Source organism: Carassius auratus, chromosome 43 (assembly GCF_003368295.1).
Source record: "Carassius auratus strain Wakin chromosome 43, ASM336829v1, whole genome shotgun sequence".
In the NCBI taxonomy this organism is placed as follows: Eukaryota; Metazoa; Chordata; class Actinopteri; order Cypriniformes; family Cyprinidae; genus Carassius; species Carassius auratus.
This window is the reverse complement of record NC_039285.1, coordinates 9,796,680-9,821,011: the sequence shown is the minus strand read 5'-3', so window position 1 is coordinate 9,821,011 and position 24,332 is coordinate 9,796,680. Positions and strand designations below refer to the sequence as shown.

At 37.1% G+C, this 24,332-nt stretch overlaps 1 protein-coding gene across 1 annotated transcript in view; it reads right to left on the bottom strand.

The window, feature by feature from the left end:
* The window catches only part of LOC113061659 (leucine zipper protein 2-like), a 106,910-nt gene extending 91,814 nt beyond the window's left edge, over window positions 1-15,096 (bottom strand). Inside the window, exon 1 of the mRNA XM_026230970.1 lies at window positions 14,616-15,096. Within this exon, the coding sequence (XP_026086755.1) occupies window positions 14,616-14,677 (62 nt within the window). The 5' untranslated portion in view covers window positions 14,678-15,096. The remainder of the gene's footprint in view (window positions 1-14,615) is intronic.
* Window positions 15,097-24,332: the final 9,236 nt, after the last annotated feature.

Here is a 24,332-nt window from a genome sequence, read left to right as displayed (position 1 = left end):
TTTTTGAAAAAATTATGCAAATAAATAAAGTTATTTTTAGTGAATCAAACCCAATATAACCCAAGCAGTGAAGTCTGATTCCTTAACAAAGGACTCTAATTAATAACTAACCAGTTATTTTTAGTGAATCAAAAAAAAAAAAAAAAGAAAGAAAGAAAGAAATGGAAATAAGCAATGATGTCCAATTCCTGAATGCAAACAAGTCAGATTCCTGAGTGAATGACTAAGAGCTGGTTTTGGTAGTGAATCAGAAACATACAGTAAAACCAGTGTAATCTGATTCATGAATTCATGACTCCTATGATCATGTTGCATTACGTTTATGTTGCTTTTACTAGAAATAACAGAACCAGAACTGTTAAGTTTTGTATAGTTCCCACTCTAAGTTCTCTGTAAACGTTTTCTTTTTCTTTTTTTTCTTACCAAAACCCAGGCGATTCTCTTCCCAAGGCAAGATGTTGGTTTGGCTCATCCGGTTGCGGGCCCCTCTATCATTCAACACAAATAGAGCGTCCCTCCGGCCCTGGGCCATCCTTCTTTAATGATCAGAGCCATAAATTTGTAGCATGTTTTATTCATGAAGTTGTCTTTTGTACATGCCTAACCAAGTCTTTCCTTGCACACTTTAATCTGAGTAATCACTAGTGAGTTACGCATCTCTGCTCTTTCTTTTCAGTTCCATGGAGGACCAATTACAGGCTATTAAGTGAGGGAGACAAGACGAAGGCACAAGGAGGCGGAGACAGAGATGAAATAGTGATTTATAAGAAGCTTTCATGGTACGATGGCTGCTTGACATAAACACCCGGATGTAGTTTGTTGTTGCTTCTACCATCTTTTCCCTCTTAAATTATTCATGTTGCTCCACTAAAAATTGGTAACATAAATAGAGGCATCAGAGCCAAGCCATTACACCACACCCTACGAGACCGTTCCTGAGAGACGACTAGAGGGCCAGAAAACTAATTTCTGCTGTAGTCTTAGAAAAATAGCTCAGGTTGTGAAGATTTGAAAATCTCTCATTATTTCACTCTCTGTTTGATCAACCTAATGCTGGCACGAATGCAAGCGGAGAATTAACAAGCATTAATTCTACTGAAGGCTAGATTCAAAAGCACAAGGTTGTTGTTTTTTTTCATTTACAGACGTCATTTGTTTCAGAGTAATTTACCCCGAGAGCGTGTGGAAAATATTGGTGTGCTGCGTGCTCAACGCAGGCCTCTAATAAATTCAAGTCCATATATCTTTGACTTCACAGTTTGTCTTCTCAATCAGCTAATGCTTTCAAACATCTCAGCTTGATGTGCAACAACAACAACAAATGCGCGCAACTTTGCGGATGCTAGAGGACGTCATTTGAAAAGAGTTTCTAGCTTAAATAATTCAGAGGGTCCTTTCAGCATCAGCTGGTCAGTCATTCTGAATGTCCACTTTGTCCTTTTCAAGACACACCATGTGACATCCTTGCAAACCGCTCGTGTCATTGCCTTGCAGTGCTGTCACCCTCCATACTGGGGAAGAAAAGCTCCATCCGATCTCTGGACTCTGATCAACTTTGGTGACAAGATTGATGGCTGAATAAAATTCACAAATGCCCGGACACTTCTGGACTCTCATACACCCTAGACCCCTAAACGCAATACATGCACATACATAAACACACACACACACACACACATACACTTACTTTCCCCTACGGCCTTGTCCTGACACACCTCAGCTCGCAAAGCTGCTTGGAGATTCAAGTTTGACTGACAGTCAGCCATTTTTTCTCTCAAGGTGACTTTCCTTTTCCTCTGCATCATGCACGAAGTAAAAAAAAAAAAAAAGAAGACAGGGTCCTAGAGGGAAATGTGACTTTAAAATCAGGACTATATAATCAAAGCTTAGGATCAAAAAGAACAAGGCAGGGAATACAGTATGCTAAAATGCTCCATCTAAAAGTTTTTTTTTTTTTTCTGTGCAACAGCAACTTTGGATTCACAGCACACTGATTCTCGAGTTCTGGGACAAAACAGGCAACAACAGTGGAAAAAAAAAAGTAGTTTGTGTGTCAAGGATTTTTTCTATTCAGCATGTTCTGAGGTATTCACCTGTGTTTAGGTGCAATCTCTGCTGTTTCCATTGTCTCATAAAATGTGTTTTTCCTTGCCTATAACTACTGTATGGGTCAACACTGCTTAATTTATCAAAAACTATTGCCAAAATCCCTTCAAAGATTGAATTTAGTTTCAAACTGATTTTAACCTCCATCTATTGAACTGTCACTACAGAAAATTGCCATATTTTGCTGCACACCACACAAGTAATAAATCCAATAACCATTTATTTCTTTATTTATTTTTCAACTATATAAGCTACTTTAAAAAAGCAAAATCATTTCTTAATAATTTGTGTGACAGAACTGGCATATGGTCATGATAAGCACAGTTACTTATAACTGTAAAACAAAAGTATGCAACTCAACAGAGCCTGATTAATGTTATTCATTATTATTCAGGATGAAGAGTTACTATGATTTTGCATGACTATAAATTTGTTTTTGTAAATTTCAAAACAGACATATCTATGAATGTTGCATAATAGTAATACATATTTAAATTCCTATTTTTCTTAAGTTTTCATTACATCTAAATCACAGAAAAACATTTATCTACAGTATAACACACACTTACAATTACATTTTTACATATATGAATAGAACGGTTTAAGAATCAGTAAGCAATAATGATTCTAGATCATAATTTACTTAAGAATCATGATCTTTATGCTACAAATACATTTTAGTGGACTGTTCATGTTACAGACCTTTTGAGATGATGAAAAAACAAATGTGATTGTAAATGGCTTTTAGAAAATCAATTTATATTGTTTTAATGGTTCAATTATTGTTAAATAAATAATGTCACTCTAATGTTATATTATATAAATGATGCATATTTCATGAAAAATCCATGAGTTTAAAGCTTTAGAGGCAGAATGATTCATTTATATATTGTGACCATTATTTCTGCCTCTGCCAGTGCTTTTCCCCCAAATCCCTAAAAACACTAACTTCTGAGAAACAGAACTGGTATAAATGTAGCACTCGAGTGAGACGCAAACCAGGGAAAACAGGAAAAAACGAAATGCATTTTGTCTCAGTGTTATTCTGATATCTACCGTCTCTCTGCCTCTATCTGTCCATTAACATTTAGTTCATTAAAAAATCTAAATCATCCCAGTACCCCAAAATTACTGGGAAAAATAAAAAAGGACAAGAAGAGACGTGAGAAGATATGACCCTGAGAAGATGAAAAAGGAGACAGGAAGAATTAATTGTCGCACTATTCCTTCCGTCTTTAATAACTCTCTTATTTCAAAAAAATAAAAATAAAAAAGCAGCAGACTGAACCAAGGCCAACCTTTACTGTGTGCCTTTTGCCAGAATATCTACATCCTGTTTTGCAAAATCTCTGCTTCATCTTGATGATGACAACCCTGAAACATCATACATAACTAATTTTGCCATAAGTTTGATTGCATTATAATAATTGCTGTTAATAGTCTGATCGATTAAGACTTTAATAGATGTTTCTGTACATTTCTGCCATATGTACATAAACTAAGTGACCACTGATAAGCTACTACTAAATATTATAGAAACATTCATTTTCTGTAAAGTTGCTTTGCAACGATTTGTATCATAAAAAGCACTATACAAATAAAATTGAATTGAATTGAATCTTAGTAACCAGCAATTCTTTGTTGCCTTTGATTTTATCTCAATTACAAATGTCAGCCCTACACCGTGAAACATTTTTGGCGGGAATCTATATTCATGTAACCAAGGCATCCCATTTTCACATAAACCTCAATGTACTCTGCTTTGATTGGAGTACTAGAAAGTGTTTCTCGACAGGGATCAGAAACAAAGAATTGAATGGTTTCAGTTTGGATTCCACTTCATTGTAATGTTGTAATGAAAAAAATTTGGGGGGGGAAATAAATTCAACATTATTTCTAAATGATGCTAAACATCATATTAAAAAAAAAATTTGTCAGAGGTGTGCATACAGTACATAGACTTTATAATTCAGTATTTTTAGAGGCGGCAAAAACGTTATTCAATAACTGGCCTCATATATTAAACAACAATATTAAACAACTTAAAAAAACTGGAAAATTAAATAAAAAAATAATTAATATTATTAATATAAACAATAATAACAAATTAAAGATAACACTGCTGCTCTGTCTATACCAGGGGTGTCAAACTCAATTCCTGAAAGGCCAGAGCCCTATAGAGTTTAGATACAACAATAATTAAACACACCTGATCCAATCCATTATTTGAAAACTACATGTTATGTGTGTTGGAGCAGGGTTGAAACAAAACTCTGCAGGGCTCCGGTCCTCCAGAAACTGAGTTTGACAACCCTGATCTATACAATAAAACTACTGAATAATCTCATTTGCATGCCTGTATGTATACTGATCAATGATGGATATCTAAGAATGAGAAGGCAAAAGCCCATATTTGCCTTGGGCAATTCTGTCCATATTTTTTTATGAAAGCATTTCTTTTGAAAAGAGAAAAAATAGCCTCCAGCAGGGGTATTATATCTAAGGACGAAACACGAGTTTTCATGCTGTTAGCGTGTGTTTGAATGCATTCATGTGTGTTCGCTGAGCTTGCGATTATGTTCTCTCAAACCAGCACCACTCCAAAGCTCCCATTCCCTATGCCCACTGACATACTTTACTGTACTGTTACTTACAAAAATGACATGCAGTACATAGACTTAATTCAGTCGTTTTAGAGGCTGCATAAATGCTATTCAAAAACTCTTATTTTAAACAATAGTGCTAAACAACATCATAACAGATTTCACTCATTTAGATTTTTAGAAAATACTATTAAAAAACTAGAAAAGTGCTTTTGAAAAACATATGAAGTGGAACTACTCTTATTGATAAGATGACAGATGAAAATGGACCAGTTTGGAGTTATTTGTTTTGGACATCGACTTGTCTTGTTTTTACTGAATAACAAAAAATGGTTCTTAGGAGTCATTTGTTCTGCAAGTGCTCTACACTGGTCATGCTGTGTTGATTGAGTCAGCGAAGTATTGTGTCTGGACCAGCAGATGTATGATCCAAACAAACAACATCTCCACTCAAAATCCAATAGTTTATCTTACTTAGATATCTTTAGTTATCTTTACTTAGTTGTTATACTTACTAGGTTTTATTAAGTTACAGTTAATTTCTAAGCAAATAAAACAGCTTAATGGTTTGAGTGACGCTTACTTAAAATAATAATACAAATTTGCCTTAAACCAATGACATTTATACATCAGTGAGAGGCAGCAGTGCACTATGCTGTTAAGCTGTTAAATTGCAAAAAATAACAGAATAAATAAGATTAGAGCATGCGCAAAAAGCAACGCTTTGAATTTGTGCATGCTGATGTTGTTTCGCTCAGGTTAATTGCTGCCGAATTTGCTGAATCTGGGAAAAGAAGTCGAGGGACTGTTCGCATTTTTACACTGGACAAAGATTGATCTATACAAGAATGATAAAGTTATCCAAAACATAATGGTGTGTTAATGCAGAGGCGGTTTCTTCAATCTGGTGTGAAAGTGTGAAAGAGAGGATTTTTTTTCTATCACATTCAACCACAGTGTTACACTAGCAGTCACTGTTCTATGCTGTTTGTTCTGCCTCTGGATATATTGTCCAATCAGCGTCAAATCACATTATGTAGAGTACTGCCCCTTTTTGGGCCAGTGTTCTCAGGCCTACGTGTGTTACTCCATGATCACCCCAGATACTTCTACAACTGCCTTGCCTTGTAAGTTCTCATAGTTATACCTCAAAGAACACATAAGTGCATGTAACTGTGGGAAATTTTCCTTTGTATTTTCTGGTAAATTACAGAGATACTTCTATAAACATTAATGTTAATTGTATACCTAGTTGACTCAAAAATTTAAATGCTGCCACTTAATCTCCTTCGTGTCAACCCAAACCCATAAAACTTGTTCATTTTGAATTCAAGAATTCAATTTATTTATTTATTTTGGAAGATTTCTTTTGAAAAAGACTGTCAACCCAAAATTCTGACATTTCAAAATGTTAGTAAAACAAATCCTAAAATAAATCAATATGAACAGAGCAGTTTAATCTAAAGGCACTTTTCTACTTTCGGGCCAAATGGTTCTAAGAATGGTAAGGAGCAGTTCTGGTTAGAACTGTTTGAGCGAGGTTGTCACAAGTTAATAGTTAAACTAAAAAAATATATAAATAAAAACATTTCATCCTTCATTACATGGTCGCTATTTACATCTCGTACTGTCTCTTAACGCTTGCATTACAATGACTGACACTTTTGTGTAGAATTCCAATGGGCTCTGTTTTCAGCACAACAGTGAAAAATGAAACCATATCCATTTTAACTTGGGCTGGATCAGCAAAGAATGGAATGGTTAATCTATGAGAATGGTTTGCCCTGACAGTGGAAAAACGGCTCAAGTCTTCTGAAGAGACATGATCACTTTATATGGTCAACTGTCTAAAGTTTTGGCTGGATACACATTGAATAACATCTTCTGAAACTGTTTCTGAATGTTCTTGGTTCCCAGATTCTTTTCACGGCAAGTTAGAGGGTTTGTGAGGTTTTTGAGCTGTCTTAAACTGTACATTTTTGACAGTTCCATTTACTCTTATGTACAAATCTGTTTTATATCACGCACGATATTGAACCCGGGACTCTTTGCACTCAAAAGCTTACTTCAAATCCAACAAAGCTTCATGGGGCAGTATATAAAGATGATGTATAAATAAAAAAATGTCACTAGCTCACTTAAGCTTCTGAGGTTATCAGAAAGAATGATGACAACCATAACTGTAAAGAAAGGGGGGAAAAACACTAAATATACTGTAGAAGTTAATTAAATCATTTTGCACATGTAGTTTATAATCATAATTGTTGACATTCCAATATTAAATTGCAAATGATATCACACTATTTACGTTTCAAAAGAGCATAAAATTATATTCAAACATATGTAAAGCTGCTGTTTGTCTGCTATTTTTCCACAATTTCGAGTTAGCAAGAATGCCATGAAACTGAAGCCAGTTAACACAGGACATGAATTTAAAATCCTAGTTACATTATACATTATGTATATAAAATTCTGCTGTATTTTAATTAATGTTACCATAGATCATTAAATACTGTAACAAATGTATTGCTCATGGTTTATGCAGTAACTAATGGGTTCTTATTGTAAAGTGTTGTTAGTATGTGTACATTCAAATCACATGGGTTTCAGAAAATTTGTAAAATGATTCAACAATAAAATCATGTCACACGTATCTTTAATACATTATACTAACTCTTCTTTTCAAGCCATTAGTCATCATGTTCTCGGTAAACACCAGGTGCCATGAAGGTCGCAGGCCTGGGAATGTACCTTTAATTTAAGGAGCTCGCAATCACATTGTGTTTCCAAAAGTCATTTCAAGTTTATTATGAGATGGGCCAAAAATAGAGATGTCCAATGGGTGCTCTGTTAGCTTGTTTGGCTTATTTGATTTGTGAACCAGCTTATGTACTGCCAAATATTGTCTCATCCAAATTCGAGGAGGCACCACCTTGGAGAAAACACCCCTGACACAAACAGCCCAAAAAGGATGGAAGCAATCGTGATGTTGACATTTCTCTTAAACAGTCCAAGTGGTTATCATTTTTGTAGATCACCAGGTGCCTTAACTAGTGTTATATTTGCTGTGGCAAAGCAAGGTTTTTTTTTATTGTAAATTTGCTTTACTATTTGAATGAATAATTTAATTTACTATTCTGACTGTTTGACAGCCTTATTGGTTCCCATGGCATTCTGGTTATACAGTAGTATGCCTCTCGAATTTAAATTTTCAATCTCTGTTAAGGCAAGAGCACAGGAAAACAGCCTCTCCCCACTAACCTCCAATCTACCCCTGTTTACATGTATATCCTCACACTCATAACACTGCTTGTGCAGCCAGAACATCCCTGGAGAATCTTACTTTCTGATTGGCTTATCTCATTAAAGCCGCAGTCCCACAAACATCACACTTGCATGAAGAATATGGTTGATTTGACCACAGAAAACAAAACAATCCATTCTTTATTAATGCATACTATGTGGGTCAAGATGAAATAATAAAAATTTTAAATGCAATTTTTTTTACTCTGCATATTAAAGGAATATTATAAATTCAAGTCAAGCTTAACCAACAGCAGTTGATATGATGTTAATACCAAATAATCATAGTCATGTTGACTGTTGTTTCCTTTCTTAAAAAAATTAATACATGTGTGTGTGTGTGTTTGTGTGCGTGTGTGTGCGTGTGTGTGCGTGTGTGTGTGTGTGTGTGTGTGTGTGTGTGTGTGTGTGTGTGTGTGTGTGTGTGTGTGTGTGTGACAGGCAGACAGACAGACAGACAGGCAGGTGGATGGATGGATGGAAGGGATGGATGGACAGACAGACAGAGATTTGTAATGTCAGAATTGGGAAATATACAGTACTGTGCAAAAAGGTCACTAGTATTTTCACCAACAAAAATAGTTTTATATATAATAATCCAGTTAGATTTTTGTTTGCACAATGAGTCTGACAGCAGTCAGTGCTGAGATCTGATCTCACCATCATCCAGTCTGTCTGGAATAACATGAAGAAACAGAACAAACTGAGACAGACTAAATCCAGAAGAACTGAGGCAATGTCTCCAAAACGCTTTAAGAAGCCTGCAAAGCCATACAGTACTGTGCAAAGTTTTAGACACTTATAAAAAAAATGCTATAAAGTGAGGATGCCATCAAAAATATTACCATAAATAGATTATTTTATTAATTAACTTCTATTAACTAACTCTATCAACATTTGGTGTGACCACGCTATGTACACTTGCACATTGTTTTTCAGGTACCTTTGCAGGCAGGTTTCTTGAAGTGTCTTGCCACAGTTCTTCTGGATTTAGTCTGTCTCAGTTTGTTCTGTTTCTTAATGTTAATCCAGACAGTCTGATGAGATCAGATCTCTGTGTGCAACACTGGCTGCTGTCAGACTCCTTGCGCCAACAAAAATCTAATTGGATTATTACATTTAATGGCAAAAATAATGTTTGGAAATGTAAACTGATATTTACTACTGATACACTACAGCAAAACATAGTAACTGACTTAAAACCATTTGCCTAGTACTGTACATTCTTTATAGCTCCCAATTCTGACTTTAAAACTTGCAATTGCAAGTTTATTTTTGCATTTCTGAGAAAGAAATTGTGTTTATTTGTTTAGTTGATTTTTTGTTAGTTTTTTCCTGTGGCGGAAAAGGTTTCCATTAAATAGAGATCTTACAGTGACGTATGTAAAGCAGTAAATGTCATATATATGGAACACCAAGTATTTTAATGGTCTTCACTGGTCTTACTCACTTCCACTGTAATCTGTAACAGATTTATTTAAAAGAAGAAGAAGAAGAGAGAAGTTGATATTCAGTTTAATGCTAAGTAACAAAATGCTGTTGATCGAGCTTAACTTGTATTGAACTCATGATATTTATTTAATATACAATGAATCATGCTCCTTCAGCTGGGTTAAATATTAATTAAAGGAATCTCAATTCATAAATAAAACTAAAAAGTAATCACAATTTCGAATAGAAATCTCTCAGTGCGCATTACAGATGCGACCTGAGGAGAGAAAGAGGTCTCTACGACGGCTGCCATGCATCGCACAGGTGAGCACAGAATAATGTTGGACCCTTTCCATTTACCACTCACGATGCCAAGCACTCTGGGTGCGGTTACGCACGGCCACCTCTGGATCTGCCAACAAATCTGTTCTATTCTCCAGCCTGGCACGTGCTCCTCTCCACTCTCGGCGCAAGCTTGAGATATAGCCACAGCAGTTCCTTATTCTTCAGAATCTATCAGTGACACATACCGGGAGAGGCTGTCAGATTAAAGCGATTGCGTCTGGCTGGATATTTTGAGAACATTTTCAGATTTCAGAGGTTTAACCCCCAGGATGCTGCCGAGAAAAACACAAGACGGGAAAGAGAAAACAGGAGCAGAAGAACCATTTCTCAAACCACAGTCTCACGATCGAGCACAACTGGGTTAACCTGAATTAGAAACTGTATTTTCTAAGTTTGCCAAAGGAATGAAGCACAAAACGATGTGTCATTCGCACTACTAAGCAAAACACATAGAAGTAAGAAAGAAAGAAAGAAAATCAGATGACCACCACACTCAGTGTGTTCCCAGCAAATTCTGCTAGTACACTCACACACAAGAGCGATTCCTATCAAGGGAACAATCACGGTTGCCATGGCAACCATAAAGCATCATTCAAGGTCATTATTCACACAAAGCAAGAATGGAATATTTTATTGCATCCGAGTAGCCAGAGTGCAAGGATATCAGTGAGAATGTTCAAGCCATTAAAACGCGAGATTTATGGGTAATGATCGGGCCCATAGAGCACGGCTATGAGACATGTGACCCCCTCCCACCAGCCACTGTGTCATCGATCCACACCACAATGAGTTTGTCTTCCCAGTCATTTTCCGACATGACACCGCTGCCTCCGAGGCTTTGCCTGATAAAAACAAAAGATGTAGGCTTCTGCAAGGGGGCTGGGGAAACGCGCATGAGCAATTGCATGACCGATCCGCCATTCTTGATCTAGGTTTAAAATGGGAGTTCCCCACCTTTCGTCTTACATTTATACCTTTGCACATGCTCTTTTTTGACATTTCACTCACTTTACTGGAGGCTAGGTTTTGGCAGAAGAGGCTGCCACGGTTCCCTACATCAAAGTTTGAGTCATCAGAGAGCGAGACTGCGATCCTGAGGGAGACGCTGCAGGCATGCGAGCGGAACTGAAAAGCACTGACAGTTGTAACACTGAACGAAGCCATTCGAGCCGAGGAACCAAAACCCAGAGCCACAATATAGAGGATGTGATAAAGAGACATTTAACAACTTAGCTTAACACTTAACAACTTGAGCAGATGAGAAAACGTTTTACAGAAACACTTTCTGGAACTGGTCACATTCTATTGAAAGTGTTAAAGGGGTTGTTCATAACAAAATCACAATTCTGTCATCAAATATCTAAATGTGTGGGACACAAAAAAGATATTAAATAAATAAATGGATAAATAAAGTCAGTGGAGTTTCGGAACCCAATGACTTCCGTTAAATGTACAAAAAGAAATAATAATAAATTGTAATACTCTTGTGTGAGTAAATGTTCACAAAATCTTCATTTATAGGTGAACTAATATATTTAATATGAGATGCAATTTTTCATCAAAAAGTTTTGTATGCTCTCAAAGTATGCATTTATTTGAAAATACAGTAAAAACAGTAATATTATGAAATATTAGCATTTAAATGTACTCTTATCTGTTTAATATGTGAATATATTTGCGATATTTTAAAGTACTCCTATGATGGCAAAGATTCAACAGTCTTCAGTATCACATGATTCCTATAAAAATAAGTCTAATATTCTGATTTGGTGTTCAAGAAACATTTCTTATTATTATCAATGTTAAAAACTGTAGTGCTTAACATTTTTGTAGAAAACAAAAAAAAAGATTATTTGTTGATAAGAAAGTAAAATAAAATAAAAGTTTTGAAACTGATTTTTTTCTATTTTATAATCTTAATTTGATAAGACCATTTTTTAATAAAGAAATTATTTGAGCTGTTTAAGAACATATTAAATCTGCTTTAACAAAAAAAAATATTTTAAACCTGACGCAATACTGACAAGGTATGGAAAATCCATGAGAAGTGTATGTCCTTGTATGAATGCATAAAATATTCTGAAACACACAGTGATGCATTACCAAAGCAATGATGTATAGAGCGTAACATGCATACATCACAATGCTTATGCATACCTAAAAATGAACATTTTTACATGCAGGAATGGTAATTTTATTCTTTTGTCCAAGATTTACTATGTTTTATGTATGTGTGGCAAGGTCATGGTTGCCCTTTCAAATGAAGCTCCCAATTCATTCATCAGCCATAGCCTGAACTATTCATCACCGAGCGCAAAGACATGTCATTAACATGTAGCTGTGGAAGAATTCAATATCTCCAAATAAGCCACATCTCACATCATCTAGCCATTTTTTGCGCTGTTTATGGGTCCTGATGAAATCGATCAGTACAGTTCTGTTTGGAGTAGGTTTCCTCAAACATCAAATGCTTATGCAGCATAATGTAATCATCTCTGTATAAAATGCTGAATAGTACAGCTTGCTGATTTATACATGTGTAGTTCAATACACTTGTCTGTTGAGCTTTGCAAACCAGTAAGTAGAATTGATGAAATGTTGATGTAGATTGTGAGAAAGCGTCTTTGCTCTTGGCATGAGAGCGGTTTACTGCCGAGCTGGGATTCTGGATATCTAAATGAGAGCCTCACAAATGTATTTTATGACCATGTTTTTAACCTGTGAATCTGAAAGTAATTTAAAAATTGAAGGAAACATCAAAAGTAGGCCTAGTGCTACACTCTTAAAATTTAAAAACTACATTTCTATACTCATAGAAGTGGGAATTAGTGATTTTTGATATTATGGGCACTATGCAGCTGTCCCTGATCAACTGTAACATGCTGTTTCATGCACTAGAAAACTCTTCCAGTTAGAAATGCTGTTTCACAACAGAACTGAATATGATGTTCAAATGATATGAACACAAAAATCACAACAAAGATAGTAGAAGAGTATCACTGAAGACAACAAAAGGTATGACTGTTGTTGTGATGACTAAAACATACAAGAGCCGTAGCATTGCTGGGTTTGGGGAAAATCCCAGAGAAATTAGTGCAAGTGCTGTTTTTTACACCACTGTAGGTTGATGCTTTTATGCTCCACTGCACTGTATCTCAGTTAAAAGTATGATCTTGTGCCAAATGGCTGGCCAGACAAAAAAAAAAAAAAAAAAAGTTTTTTGAATTACTTTATTTATAACAGACAAATAGAATAATAACTTTTTGAAAAGTTAATATTTGATTTTTTTTTTTCTTGTCAATAACAACTAAAAACAAATGATCTATAGAATCACTCGAAATAGCAATGGCAAGGTCATGAATTTCATTCCCAGGGAAAGCATTAACTGATAAAATGTATATTTTGAAATATTGAATTCAAATCAAGTCGCTTTGGAGAAGAGCATCTATCAAATGCATGAATACAATATAAACAAAGCTAAGGTCCAGAGACGTAAAAGGAATATATACATATATATAAGCATTTAGGTTTATATGGAAAAATTTAACTAAGAATTTGAAAAGGTAGTTCAAATGTGTGTTTGACACTGGTCTAATGAGAATCTAGAGATGTGACTCACAGAGACTGGCCTTGATAAATGTCTTACACTAAGAAAAAGCAAGTGAGATTAACTTCATTTTGTGTTAAAAGATGACCCCATTAACATTATTCAAGCCGCGCCTTTGATTTGAAAATATAATGGTAAAGTCTTATTAATCAACTATCATTTATGCTATAGAACTCTTTTAAAATTAATTCAAAAACTGTCTCCAGTTTTCACTGAGAAAAAGCTGTAAACATTGAAACTTGTTAACTGTAAGATGCCTTTCAACTATAAGAAATATATTAATAAAAGAATACAAAATCTACACATATTTTTTCAATGTTTTTAGATGTAGTTTTTATTTTATTATTAATTCAATTTTTATACTATTTTATTATTATTTATAAGCAACCCCCCCCCCCCTCCACACACACACACACACACACACACACACATACAAACTCATGAATTAGTTCCATACTAGTGGCACACAAGTTTGTGTGTGTGTTAAGAATAATTGCATCAGTGTTTGTATTACAAGCATGTGTGTTCTAGGGCCACTCCCTGGGCAAGTCTAAAGGGCAGAAGTATTTGCAGAACAAATTCACTATTAACAAGCTTTTCAATTTACCCAAAAGGAGCATAAAGAACACCCCATAGATGATAAAGTCACTGCTCAAATCTTGGCTGAGTGCTCACTGACCTTTCCCGTGCTCTGGGTTTAGAGAGGAAGAGGCATGGCTTTATCAGTAGTTAAATTAATGATCAATCCTTGAAAACTCCCTGACTCTGCAAGACTCCTTCTTAGCGTTTCTTCTCTCTTTATTCCTCATCTCAGATTCTTCCCCTCGCTGCATAATACACACACACACACACACACACACATTCTGCTTTTGCACGGGCATCCCAAAGCTCTTACTAACACAAAACTTGCTCCTTCCCATACGCCACAAACTCCTGTCTCATTTCACTCACTCTGTGTGCCAGAAAGTGAACATCTCTGTTTTGTCTGCAGGCTAGCCAAGCCCAGAGCAGAAGCAGGAAAAAGTTGAGCTGTTAAACATCTTTCACCTTGCTCCTGGTGCTGTCTCAATCACCCTGCTTCTCTCTTCAGAGATTTTTAAGCATAGATGGAGGCTTTAACAGTAGTCTACATCTCAAATGAATATAATAAGCTATTGTGTCCACGACAGACAGAATGATGGGGTTAATGGATAAAGCCAGAGATGTAAATCTGCTCTTACCTGCTGTTGAAGCTTAAAGCAGGGAGAAGGAACAGGAGGTAAGCGGCTCCGATGAATTTCATTGCTTTGTCTTGCTCTCATGCGCTCGGCGTCTCTTTCACCCTTTTTCTCTCGATCGCTCGCTTATCCCTTCTCCCGTTCTCTCTCCCTCTCCTCACTGGCACGCTCACCCGTTCTCTCTCTCTTTTAGTGGTGCACACGCGCGTTAATGCAGGCACACATGCCACGGCAGACAGATGCAACACTGCGAGCGGTCTGTGTATGTGAAAGTGTGGGGCTCTTCGGTTTCAGATAGCAGGAATGAGGAGACAGACGGGTTTATTAATGGCCAGGAACTAGGGTGCAGGGGCGGAGGAGATCCGGGATATGGGGAGGAAGACTGGAGAATGATTTGAGGTGGTGAGGTGATGTCAGCATCAATACAGCCAGTGGCTCCCTGTCTTTCTTTTCTGCGGTCCACGGCAAGATGAATACCTGCTGGTGTGTCCCACATGATATCCATCTGTCTGCATTATTACCAGCAGCCTTGGGAAGGGGCAGGGCAATTATCTGGACTTGAGGCATGCAGGGTTGCTCCACAAAGACTAAATTAATCAATTTTCATGGAGATTACTCTTTGATGGCAGGGTTCATTAGTTTGACATTATATTCACTGTTGTCTGTCAAAGTAATTGATGAGACATTTCCCTGCTCACCATCTCATATTGTGAGATTAAGAGGATAAACCGATCATGATAAATTGAATAGTCATGCAGTCACTTTGTTTTAACTTTCCGCCATTCCGCCACATCTGATGTCTACATCCGCCTTCTCAGAACCAGTGTTCAGTTTCTAGAAGGTAACAAAACATCAAAGATGTAATGAAAATATCAACTTCAAACCAATTTATGAAATTTACAATTGACTACTGAGATTAAAATTCACACTATATTTTCTAAAAGCATGTTATGGATCATATTGTAAACATTTTACTACCCATGTAGGTTTTTTCATTAAATTTTCCTTTTTTTCAGTATTAACTTCTCAAATTTTAAACCCCATCCCTTTCTTACAACCTACAGTAATCTTTTCAGATCAACAATCCAATCAATGACTAATCAATAAAACCTTAAGTCACCATACTTTAAAAAAAAAAACATAAAAAAAAACATTTTGGTAGCACTTTTTTACCAACCTGTCCTCCAACCAATACGCTTGTATAGGTCGTTTGTCCAAATCCCTGAAATACGACCCAGCAGAGCGTATACTACAATTGCGCCCCTATAGGTAAAAGGTCGTTTTCATATTAATGTTTTGTACTCTTTCATTTGCCCTCCGGTTTGCGTTTCGTGTAGCTCAGTTAGTAGATTATTGCGTTATACCTTGATATGTAATCATGCTATCATGGGTTCGATCCCAGGGAACAGACGTGCGCGAAAATGTATATGCTCAAAAATCATAATTTAGCATGATTTCTGTGAGGGTTAGGTTTAGGGGTGGGGTTAGGTGTGGTCATTCGAACGAATAAAGCCACCTACAGTAGTAAAATATGTAGGAAATACTGTGAGATCGGTGTAAAACGCCCACACATTGCATTTAAATAAACGTGCATTTTGATTGGTAATGATGTTATACGTCAATTCATGACGACAGACGCAACGCGAGACTGTCATTATTTTTACTCCCGCTAGAGGGCGCTTAACTTTAAAACGTAAATATAGGTCGTAATAAATGCTTGCACAAACGACCTATATGGTCGTTTTTTGTTGGAGGACAGGCTGTTTTTTACAGTCCTGTTCCTCATGTACATACCATGTACTTATTATAGTAATTACAATAACTATGTAATAACTAGGTTCTAACCCTGAACCTACCCCTAAACCTAACCTTACCCCATGTAGTTACCTTGTATTACCAGAACTTTCTTAGATAAATACACTGTAAGTACACTATAAGTACATGTTAGTACACGTATTGTAAAATAAAGTGCAACCAACATTTCACTTGGATGTACTGTATGTAAAAATCAGTCTATCTGAAAATATCTGCAACTACTTCTGTTACATTGAGACTATATAAACCTTATGTTTTATATAAAAACAATATAATTATGGTCGATCGCACAAAAAAATAAAAATAAATAAAAATAAACACTGATTTGTTTTACCTTCCTGACCAGCATGATCAACACTGGGACCTCACTTGGGAACTCTAAATCCTTGGGCACTTGGGCACCTCTGAGCATTACAAGAAATGGCCAATGACAATTGGCGGAGTGCATAGTCACTCCCTATACAGTACATATGGTTACATAAGATGGCGGCATGCATCCACTCATTCAGGTTTGTGCTAAGGAGCCAAGAAATCATCCAAGAAATCATCCTGGCATTCAATGCAGTTCACGGTTGTGATATGAGGGACCCTTTCAGTCAGTCACTGTGAGTAGTGGGGTGGGGCAGAGAGCCATAGTAATGGAACAGTCTGCCGCCATAGACACTAGAGGCAGTGAAATGGAGTGAGTTGCTGGGGGGGGGGGGGTGAACTCACTGCCACCCGCCTGGGAGGTGGAGGGATGGCTGCCATCCGTGAGGGAGTGGTGGAGTCACTGCTGTTCACCAACTTCTCTTGCAGGAAGGAAAGAACAATGCTGAACAGGCATCTTTAGATGTTCTCTCAGCAAGAGCAACACCAGTCTATGAACTCCACTTCAGAACATAGGCCTACCTGGTAGAGGGGGCCCTAGCCTGGGTGATCGTATCTATCACAGCCCGTGAGAGGCCAGTAAGGTCCGCCACATTGATCGGGTTGTGGGTGCCAAATAGTGCCCTGCCCCTGAGAAAGAAAGCCCTTTCTCAGGGGGATTCTCCAGGGAAGGGCTTTCATGAAGAGCATGAGATCAGAAAACCAGGTCCGGGTGGGCCAGTATGGCGTAACCAGCAGGACCTGCTCCTCATCCTCCCTGATCTGTGCAAGGAGGCTAACTGGGGGACACTTGTGCAGACTCTGGGGCCTGCTGTGTTCCAGTGCATCAGTGCCGAGGGGGGCTTTGTTCAGACCATAGAACAGCTGGCAGTGGGAGAATTTCTGGAAATTGAGCAGGTCCACCTGGGCTTCCGTGAATCGACTTCAAATCAACTTGACCACCTTGGGATGGAGTCTCCATTCTCCAGGAAGGGTAAGCTGTCATGAGAGCACATTGTCTGCATGACTGAGCTCCCCTGGAACATGAATGGTACACATGATTTGAGCAGTGTTTTGATTTCAGCTTTCGAAAGGAGGAGATGGCAGGTGACAAGAGTGCAACATGTTACAAGAGTGTATCACCCCTGATGGTTGATGTGCGCAATTGTCACAGTGTTGTCCGTGTAGACGAACACATTATTTCCTTGCAACAATGGACAAATCAGGTGAAGAGCAAGCAGTACTGCCAGCAACTCAAGGTAGTTTGATATGCCACTAGAGTAGAGTATACATCCAGGAGCCTGAAGCTGCATGCCATTTACATACAGTGCCCCAGCCCGTCCAGGAGGCATCTGTTGTGACAACAATGTGACTCAACACTTGGTCCAAGGGAACTCCTGCCCGTAGAAAAGCAAGGTCTGACCACAAGCAGACACAGACAAGCCGGGTTAACACTGACCAGTTGAGTGCTGCGGTGCCATGCCAATCTTGGGACTCAGCTGTGCACTTAGGGTTAGGGTTAGGGTCTCATATGTCTCGTATAACAACCTGAGCAAAGTAATTGCGGCTGCAGATGCCATGTGCCCCAGGAGCCTCTGAAATTGCTTTAGAGGAACCACCATTTTCCCCCTAATGGAATTTAGGCAGTTCAGCACCGACTGAGCATGCTAATTCGTGAGACGTGCTGTCATGTTGACCGAGTCCATCTCCACACGGAGAAAAGGGATGATTTGCATAGTTGACCCTATTTTCCCAATTGACCCAAAACCACACACTGAGATTCTGAAGCACCATATTCCTGTGCTCACACAGCAGATCTTGTAAATGAGCTTATATAAGCCATTCATTGAGCTGAGGACTCAGATGCTCATCTCCCAAAGTGGAGACAGGACAGACTGCGTGACTTTTGTAACGACACAGGGAGACAGGGACAGCCCAAAAGGGAGGAAGTATGCATCCTTCAGGTCAATCACTACAAACCAATCCTGGTGTTAAATGCATGAAAAAAGTGAAGAAAGGCAAAGGCACAGAGGAGCATGGTCATCAACTCTGCTTCCGACTCCGACTGTGCAGACACCAAAGCTGGGGGCTGCTTATCAGAGTCTTCAGCATCAGAAGATGATAACCCTCCTTTGATGCTGCGATTGACATCTTATCCTCCACAGGAACCCTAAATGAGACACTGAGTCTTCCGCGGGGGCTGGCACAGCAGAACATTCCTGACAGTCTCCCTTTTCCCTAACTAATGTGATTCTGAGCTCTTTACACTCAGAGGTACCGGACTGGGTAGAACTTGAAGGTAGCCATGGACATGTGCTCGCAATGCAGACATGAACCATCCATGAAAGCCATCTCAGCATGCTTGTGGCAGATTAAGTGAAGGCGTATGTTTCCGCAAATCTGCATCCAGGGTTAAGTGCATACTAAATTAAAGTTTAGATGGCGCATAGGGCACATCAGGTGAGTTTCTAGGTTTCTGACTAAGTGCTTGACTTTAGTTAAGTTGTACTCAGTTGCATTAACTATAGGGGGCTAGTCATAATACTAGTCCTAACCCGTTTTTTTGTCTCAGCTTTAATTAAGTTGTATGTAGTTATATTAACTATCAGGGATAGACAAATACTGCTAGCATAACCGCTGATTATTGTTTGAGTTTTATTCAAGTTGTACATAGTTATTTTAACTATTGAGGCTGGCCAAATTACTATTGAAATATTAACATATTTCATAGTACTAGCATAACTGCTGATAATTGTCTCAGTTTTAGTTAAGTTGTACATGGGTAACTGTAGGGGAATAACAGAAATAATATTTAAAGAATGGTAAGCATGAGCGACCTACTAAATAGTATTAGTCATAACCTCTGGCTAATGAGCAGAATGGCAAGTTTGTGATTGTGGGGCCCACGTAGAGCGGCCAACGTGAGGCACGCAGAGCAACATAGATTCTTAATGAATCTAGTAAATATAAAGTAAAGAGTTATCTAGAATAATCAAATGTCAGAAGAATAATGATAATCATTAGAGACAGACAAACAAACCAATTTGCCTTTCAACTTAAATTCGAGGTTACACTAAAATGGAGTCAGATTCAAAATTAACTTAAAATTGAATAACTTTGTGCTCTAAAAAGACTGAACATGCAAGAAACGTTCAGCCAGCACTGGATACCTTCCTTGGAACAAGTGCGTGGACCTTACAGTGGTTAACTGCTAAATAAAGACCATCGAGCCAAAACTGAGAACTGGATACATTTGATTTTTGCAAACCAATCATTCAGACTATTTCTGTACACTGGATTAACCAATTCATTAACCAGTTATGAATTAACTGATTTGAGTCAAAAGATAAAAAATAAAAAATAAAAATTTGACATTGTAAAACAGAACTCTCAGGAATACACCAAAGAGAATTACGGAGGATGTCAAGATTTTCAGTGAATATGTTTTCGTTTGTTTCATACTCCAAGCTATCCAATGAGTTCACAACACTATATAAAACATAACTCTTAAAAATGATGATTTTATGGTGCCTCTGCATTATTTTTAAGCTTGAAAGCTTTAGAACTCATTTTATAGTAATTGCATGGAGAAAGAAATTTCAAAACTTCACCTTTTGTGTTCTGCAGAAGCAAGTCATGTGACATTTTCTTTTTTTTTTTTTAAGGTGAACTGTCCCTTTAATATGAATACTTTATCATGTTTCTTCTGAAATGTGGAGAAATACTCACAAAAAATAATATGAGGGCCAGTGCTTCATAAAAACAACCAAAGCTCATTAGGAAACTGAAAAATACAGGGTCTGTTGATAGTATCCATCCCTCTTTTACCTGTCTCTCTCGCACTATTTTTGTCTTCAAAGGGAATAAAAGATTTAGGGATAGCCATTGCTTTTAGCCATGGAAGGCTGACTGATTCAAGTTCTGTGATCAGAACACTGAAAATAGAGGAAAGATGTGTCGGTGGTAGATTTGTTATAAAAGAATGATGAATGGTTTCCATTATACCACTAATGGAGTTTAGAGTCTATTGTCCCTTAGTTCTACTCTCTGCTCCTAATTCCACACCTATTTGATTTGTGTCTAATTAGAGCGTCATGGGTTGCATAGGCAATCAGAGAGTTTTCACAGATCACTGAGGTCCAGGCCTTTGGGACTGCAATAAATATTTTTAGCAATCTGGTATTATTTGTCTTCGTCACACCTTCAACAGTCTGTGTCACAGGAGACAAGGTGAGGGAAAACATGTCTCCTGTCAGATTTAAGAGAAATGAAGAGTGCTTTCAGATGAACACTGAGCAGGGAAAAAAGTTGGTGTTAGATGGTTTGCACTACAAAAACTTTAAAATTACTATAAATTAGTAATTAAACTTGTATTCATTAATATTTTTAATTTGTTTTTTTTTATATAAAATATCTTAAATATTTAAATTAAATAAAAATGAAATTTGTGCATTTAGCAGATGATTTTATCAATAGCGACTTACAATGCATTCATGCTAAAAAAAATTTACCTAACGTGTTCCCTGGGAATCAAACCCACATCCTTTTGCGCTGCTGACACAATGCTCTACTGCTGAGCCACAGGAACACTTGATGAGATTTCTCTTAGATACGTCCTGGCCAGGTTTTGTATAATGTAATGTAATGTTTAATGTATAATGCCTAAAATATCTAGGTTTTGCCTTTGTTTGTGCTGCACAGCACAATCAGTGTATGACATCAAAGTACCGTGAAAGCTATAGAGAGCAGAAGGCTCCATATGCTTTCGAATCACTATTGTACTTTGATGTCATACAGTACATCAGGCAGTCTGTGCATTGCCCCTTCAAGTCGAATACATCTTATATGTACGCATAATTTGCATCGCATTGACCGGTCACACTAAATAATTCCAAATGATTTATTCTGCGAGAGTTACACATCTGTAGTGGTCACCATGCATCAGAAGGTTAAATATTTGAGAACATTAAATACTTGAGAAACTAAAATTGTTTAAGATAATATGATGGTTGTCACAAATATTGAATATATATATATTGAAATAAATTTATTTTTTTGTTTAAGCAGAAATTAAGCGTTAGCGTTAGTTCTGGCAGGTCATGTGAGTCAAGCTTACATCAGCTTACATCAGTTCGTATTATTCAGCAGCTTTTCTGCTTGCTCAGGAGCAAATTCCCCTCCTCCATCCCCAACTCCTCCTTTCGCCAGGGTCAAGACTTGGCTTTCTGATATTCCTTGCTGAATCAAACTCTTTTTTTCTTGAATAATATATACACTTAAATATCATTAAGTACATTAATGATATCTGCCTTGTTCTGTTCCTTTTACCCTAAGGGGGTTATTATTGCTGCTCTCCCTGCTCATTCATGACAGGCTACATGGATAGGCAGGGAGTTTTTGACCATAACAGAACCATACCTCCAAACCAAACTAAATGTCTATCATTTTGACGATAGTGGTCCTGACAGAAATCTTATTATTGACCCTTCCTCATCCATTAAGCTCAAATCAAGGGTAAAATGCCAATGATAAAAAAAAGATACATTTTCTAAAAATGGCTCTTAATCACACAATTCCTAAATCTATCTTGTTTTGCGAATATTTACATACATTTACATACACATATATATATATATATATATATATATATATATATATATATATATATATATATATATAGATAGATGAAGAAAATTGTTTTAGCAATGTGCACAAATAATGTTGTAGTGCATATTATATAGCATCTTACAACTGTTCAAAGTATGGTGTGTATATAGGCCAAATCAAAGGGGATCATGATTCACACAGTTTTATGCTGTTCAACAAAAGAAGTTGTTCTCTTGAGCTGCCTGCTGTGTTAGTGCTGAAAAATGGAGGGGGAAAATACAGTAATGACTGTAAAGTCCATTTTAAACACCATATTAAGCTTTCCTTTTCTCTCTTTCTCTGTTTCTACCATAAAAAGCAACTCAGAAATATTTGGTCTGTTTTATTATTAAACATTTTGGATGAACTGTGTAATTAATTGTTTTCTTATTGACAATGCTTTGTCTTTGTGTGTTCGGTTTCTGGTTGCCAGAATATGTTAAGATAATGTGTATAATATGTCAGTGTATGTACGAACAGGAATGTGTAATACGACCCAGGTGGGTGAGCATGATTTCACCAAGTACAACATGTTCCTGGATCAACATCCTTGTTGATCCATTCCAATTATCCAATCAGAACTGAGATATAACTTTTCAGGAAATATCTGTTTTAAGCTTAAAATATGAGTTAGGTGCTTCTACACCATTGTTAATCAGCTATCATTTCTCACTGGTTTTAGGAATAAATTATGGTTAGGGTTAGGTTTAGTGGTAGGGATTGGGTTTAGTCTATATTTTTGGAAAATAATGTTGATCCAGGATCATCAAAAGATGTTGATCCAGGAACATGTCTTACTTGGCAAAATCATGGCGACCGATACAGATGCAGTAATTAAGTTTTTAAATCTACCTGCATACATTTCCTTAAATTCTGAGAATGTCATCCAGGGTCCTTCCATAGTCAGCGCAAAAAAGTTAAATCATCTGCACATCTCTGCTTATTTCTTTCTCACCTGGTTACCTTTCCGAATGTCAACTAGCAACTAATCATAAACTCTAAAGGTATCTAAAGTGGCTCCCTTACTGCATTTTCTGCAGGCAAAATTCACTGTGACTTCACACTGTTTCATGCCCATCTTTAGACCTGCAGGTGTCACAGATCATTAAACATGGGTCGCCTCAATCAAACCCCCCAAAATAACTGGCACATGGCACATCCAAAACTGGACATGCCCTGAGGGAGAGGAGAGCAGGATGACTAAGACATGAGTAAGAGGACAGCTGAAAACTGCTTGGCCACAAAAGCTTTTAACAGATGAACTGTGAAGGCTGTCAAAACAAATCTAAGAAGCGAAAAATGCCAATATAGTAACAATCTAAAAGAGATAAGCAGGAAATAATTAAACATATGCTGTTTAACTGTTCCAGATCCCCTATATATTAATTACCAAGAACAAGCACCAATCACAGGCCAATTACTCCTCTGGCTGCTCATTTTCAAATTATATTTTTACTGCTTGCTTTTAGGCAGTAAAATCACATATATCCTTGTCCACAGGAGAATTAATCATTCATTGGAAAGAAAGAGTCAATGATCCTTGCAAAAGAAATTCAAATGACCATTAAAGAATATGACCACCTCCACACCTGCTGGCAATAGTGTTACTAAAACCTTTGTTGAGAGTTATACTGCCTGAATGCTTCCCACATATCCCTTCCACAATACAGATGATCACTCAGCAAGTATGGGTATTGAAAACAACTATAATATTGGGTTAGTGACAAGTAAGAGCGTCAATGAATAAAAAATTTAAACAAACAAAATTTTAAAAGTTCTTAGAAAAGTGAATTAAAAAAATTAAATAATAATGTTGGTTTAATAAGGTTTAAAAAAAAAAGGATTCATTTCACGATTCATTCTGGGTATGTGAATGTAAACACCTTAAAAATTATTTAAAATGAATATATG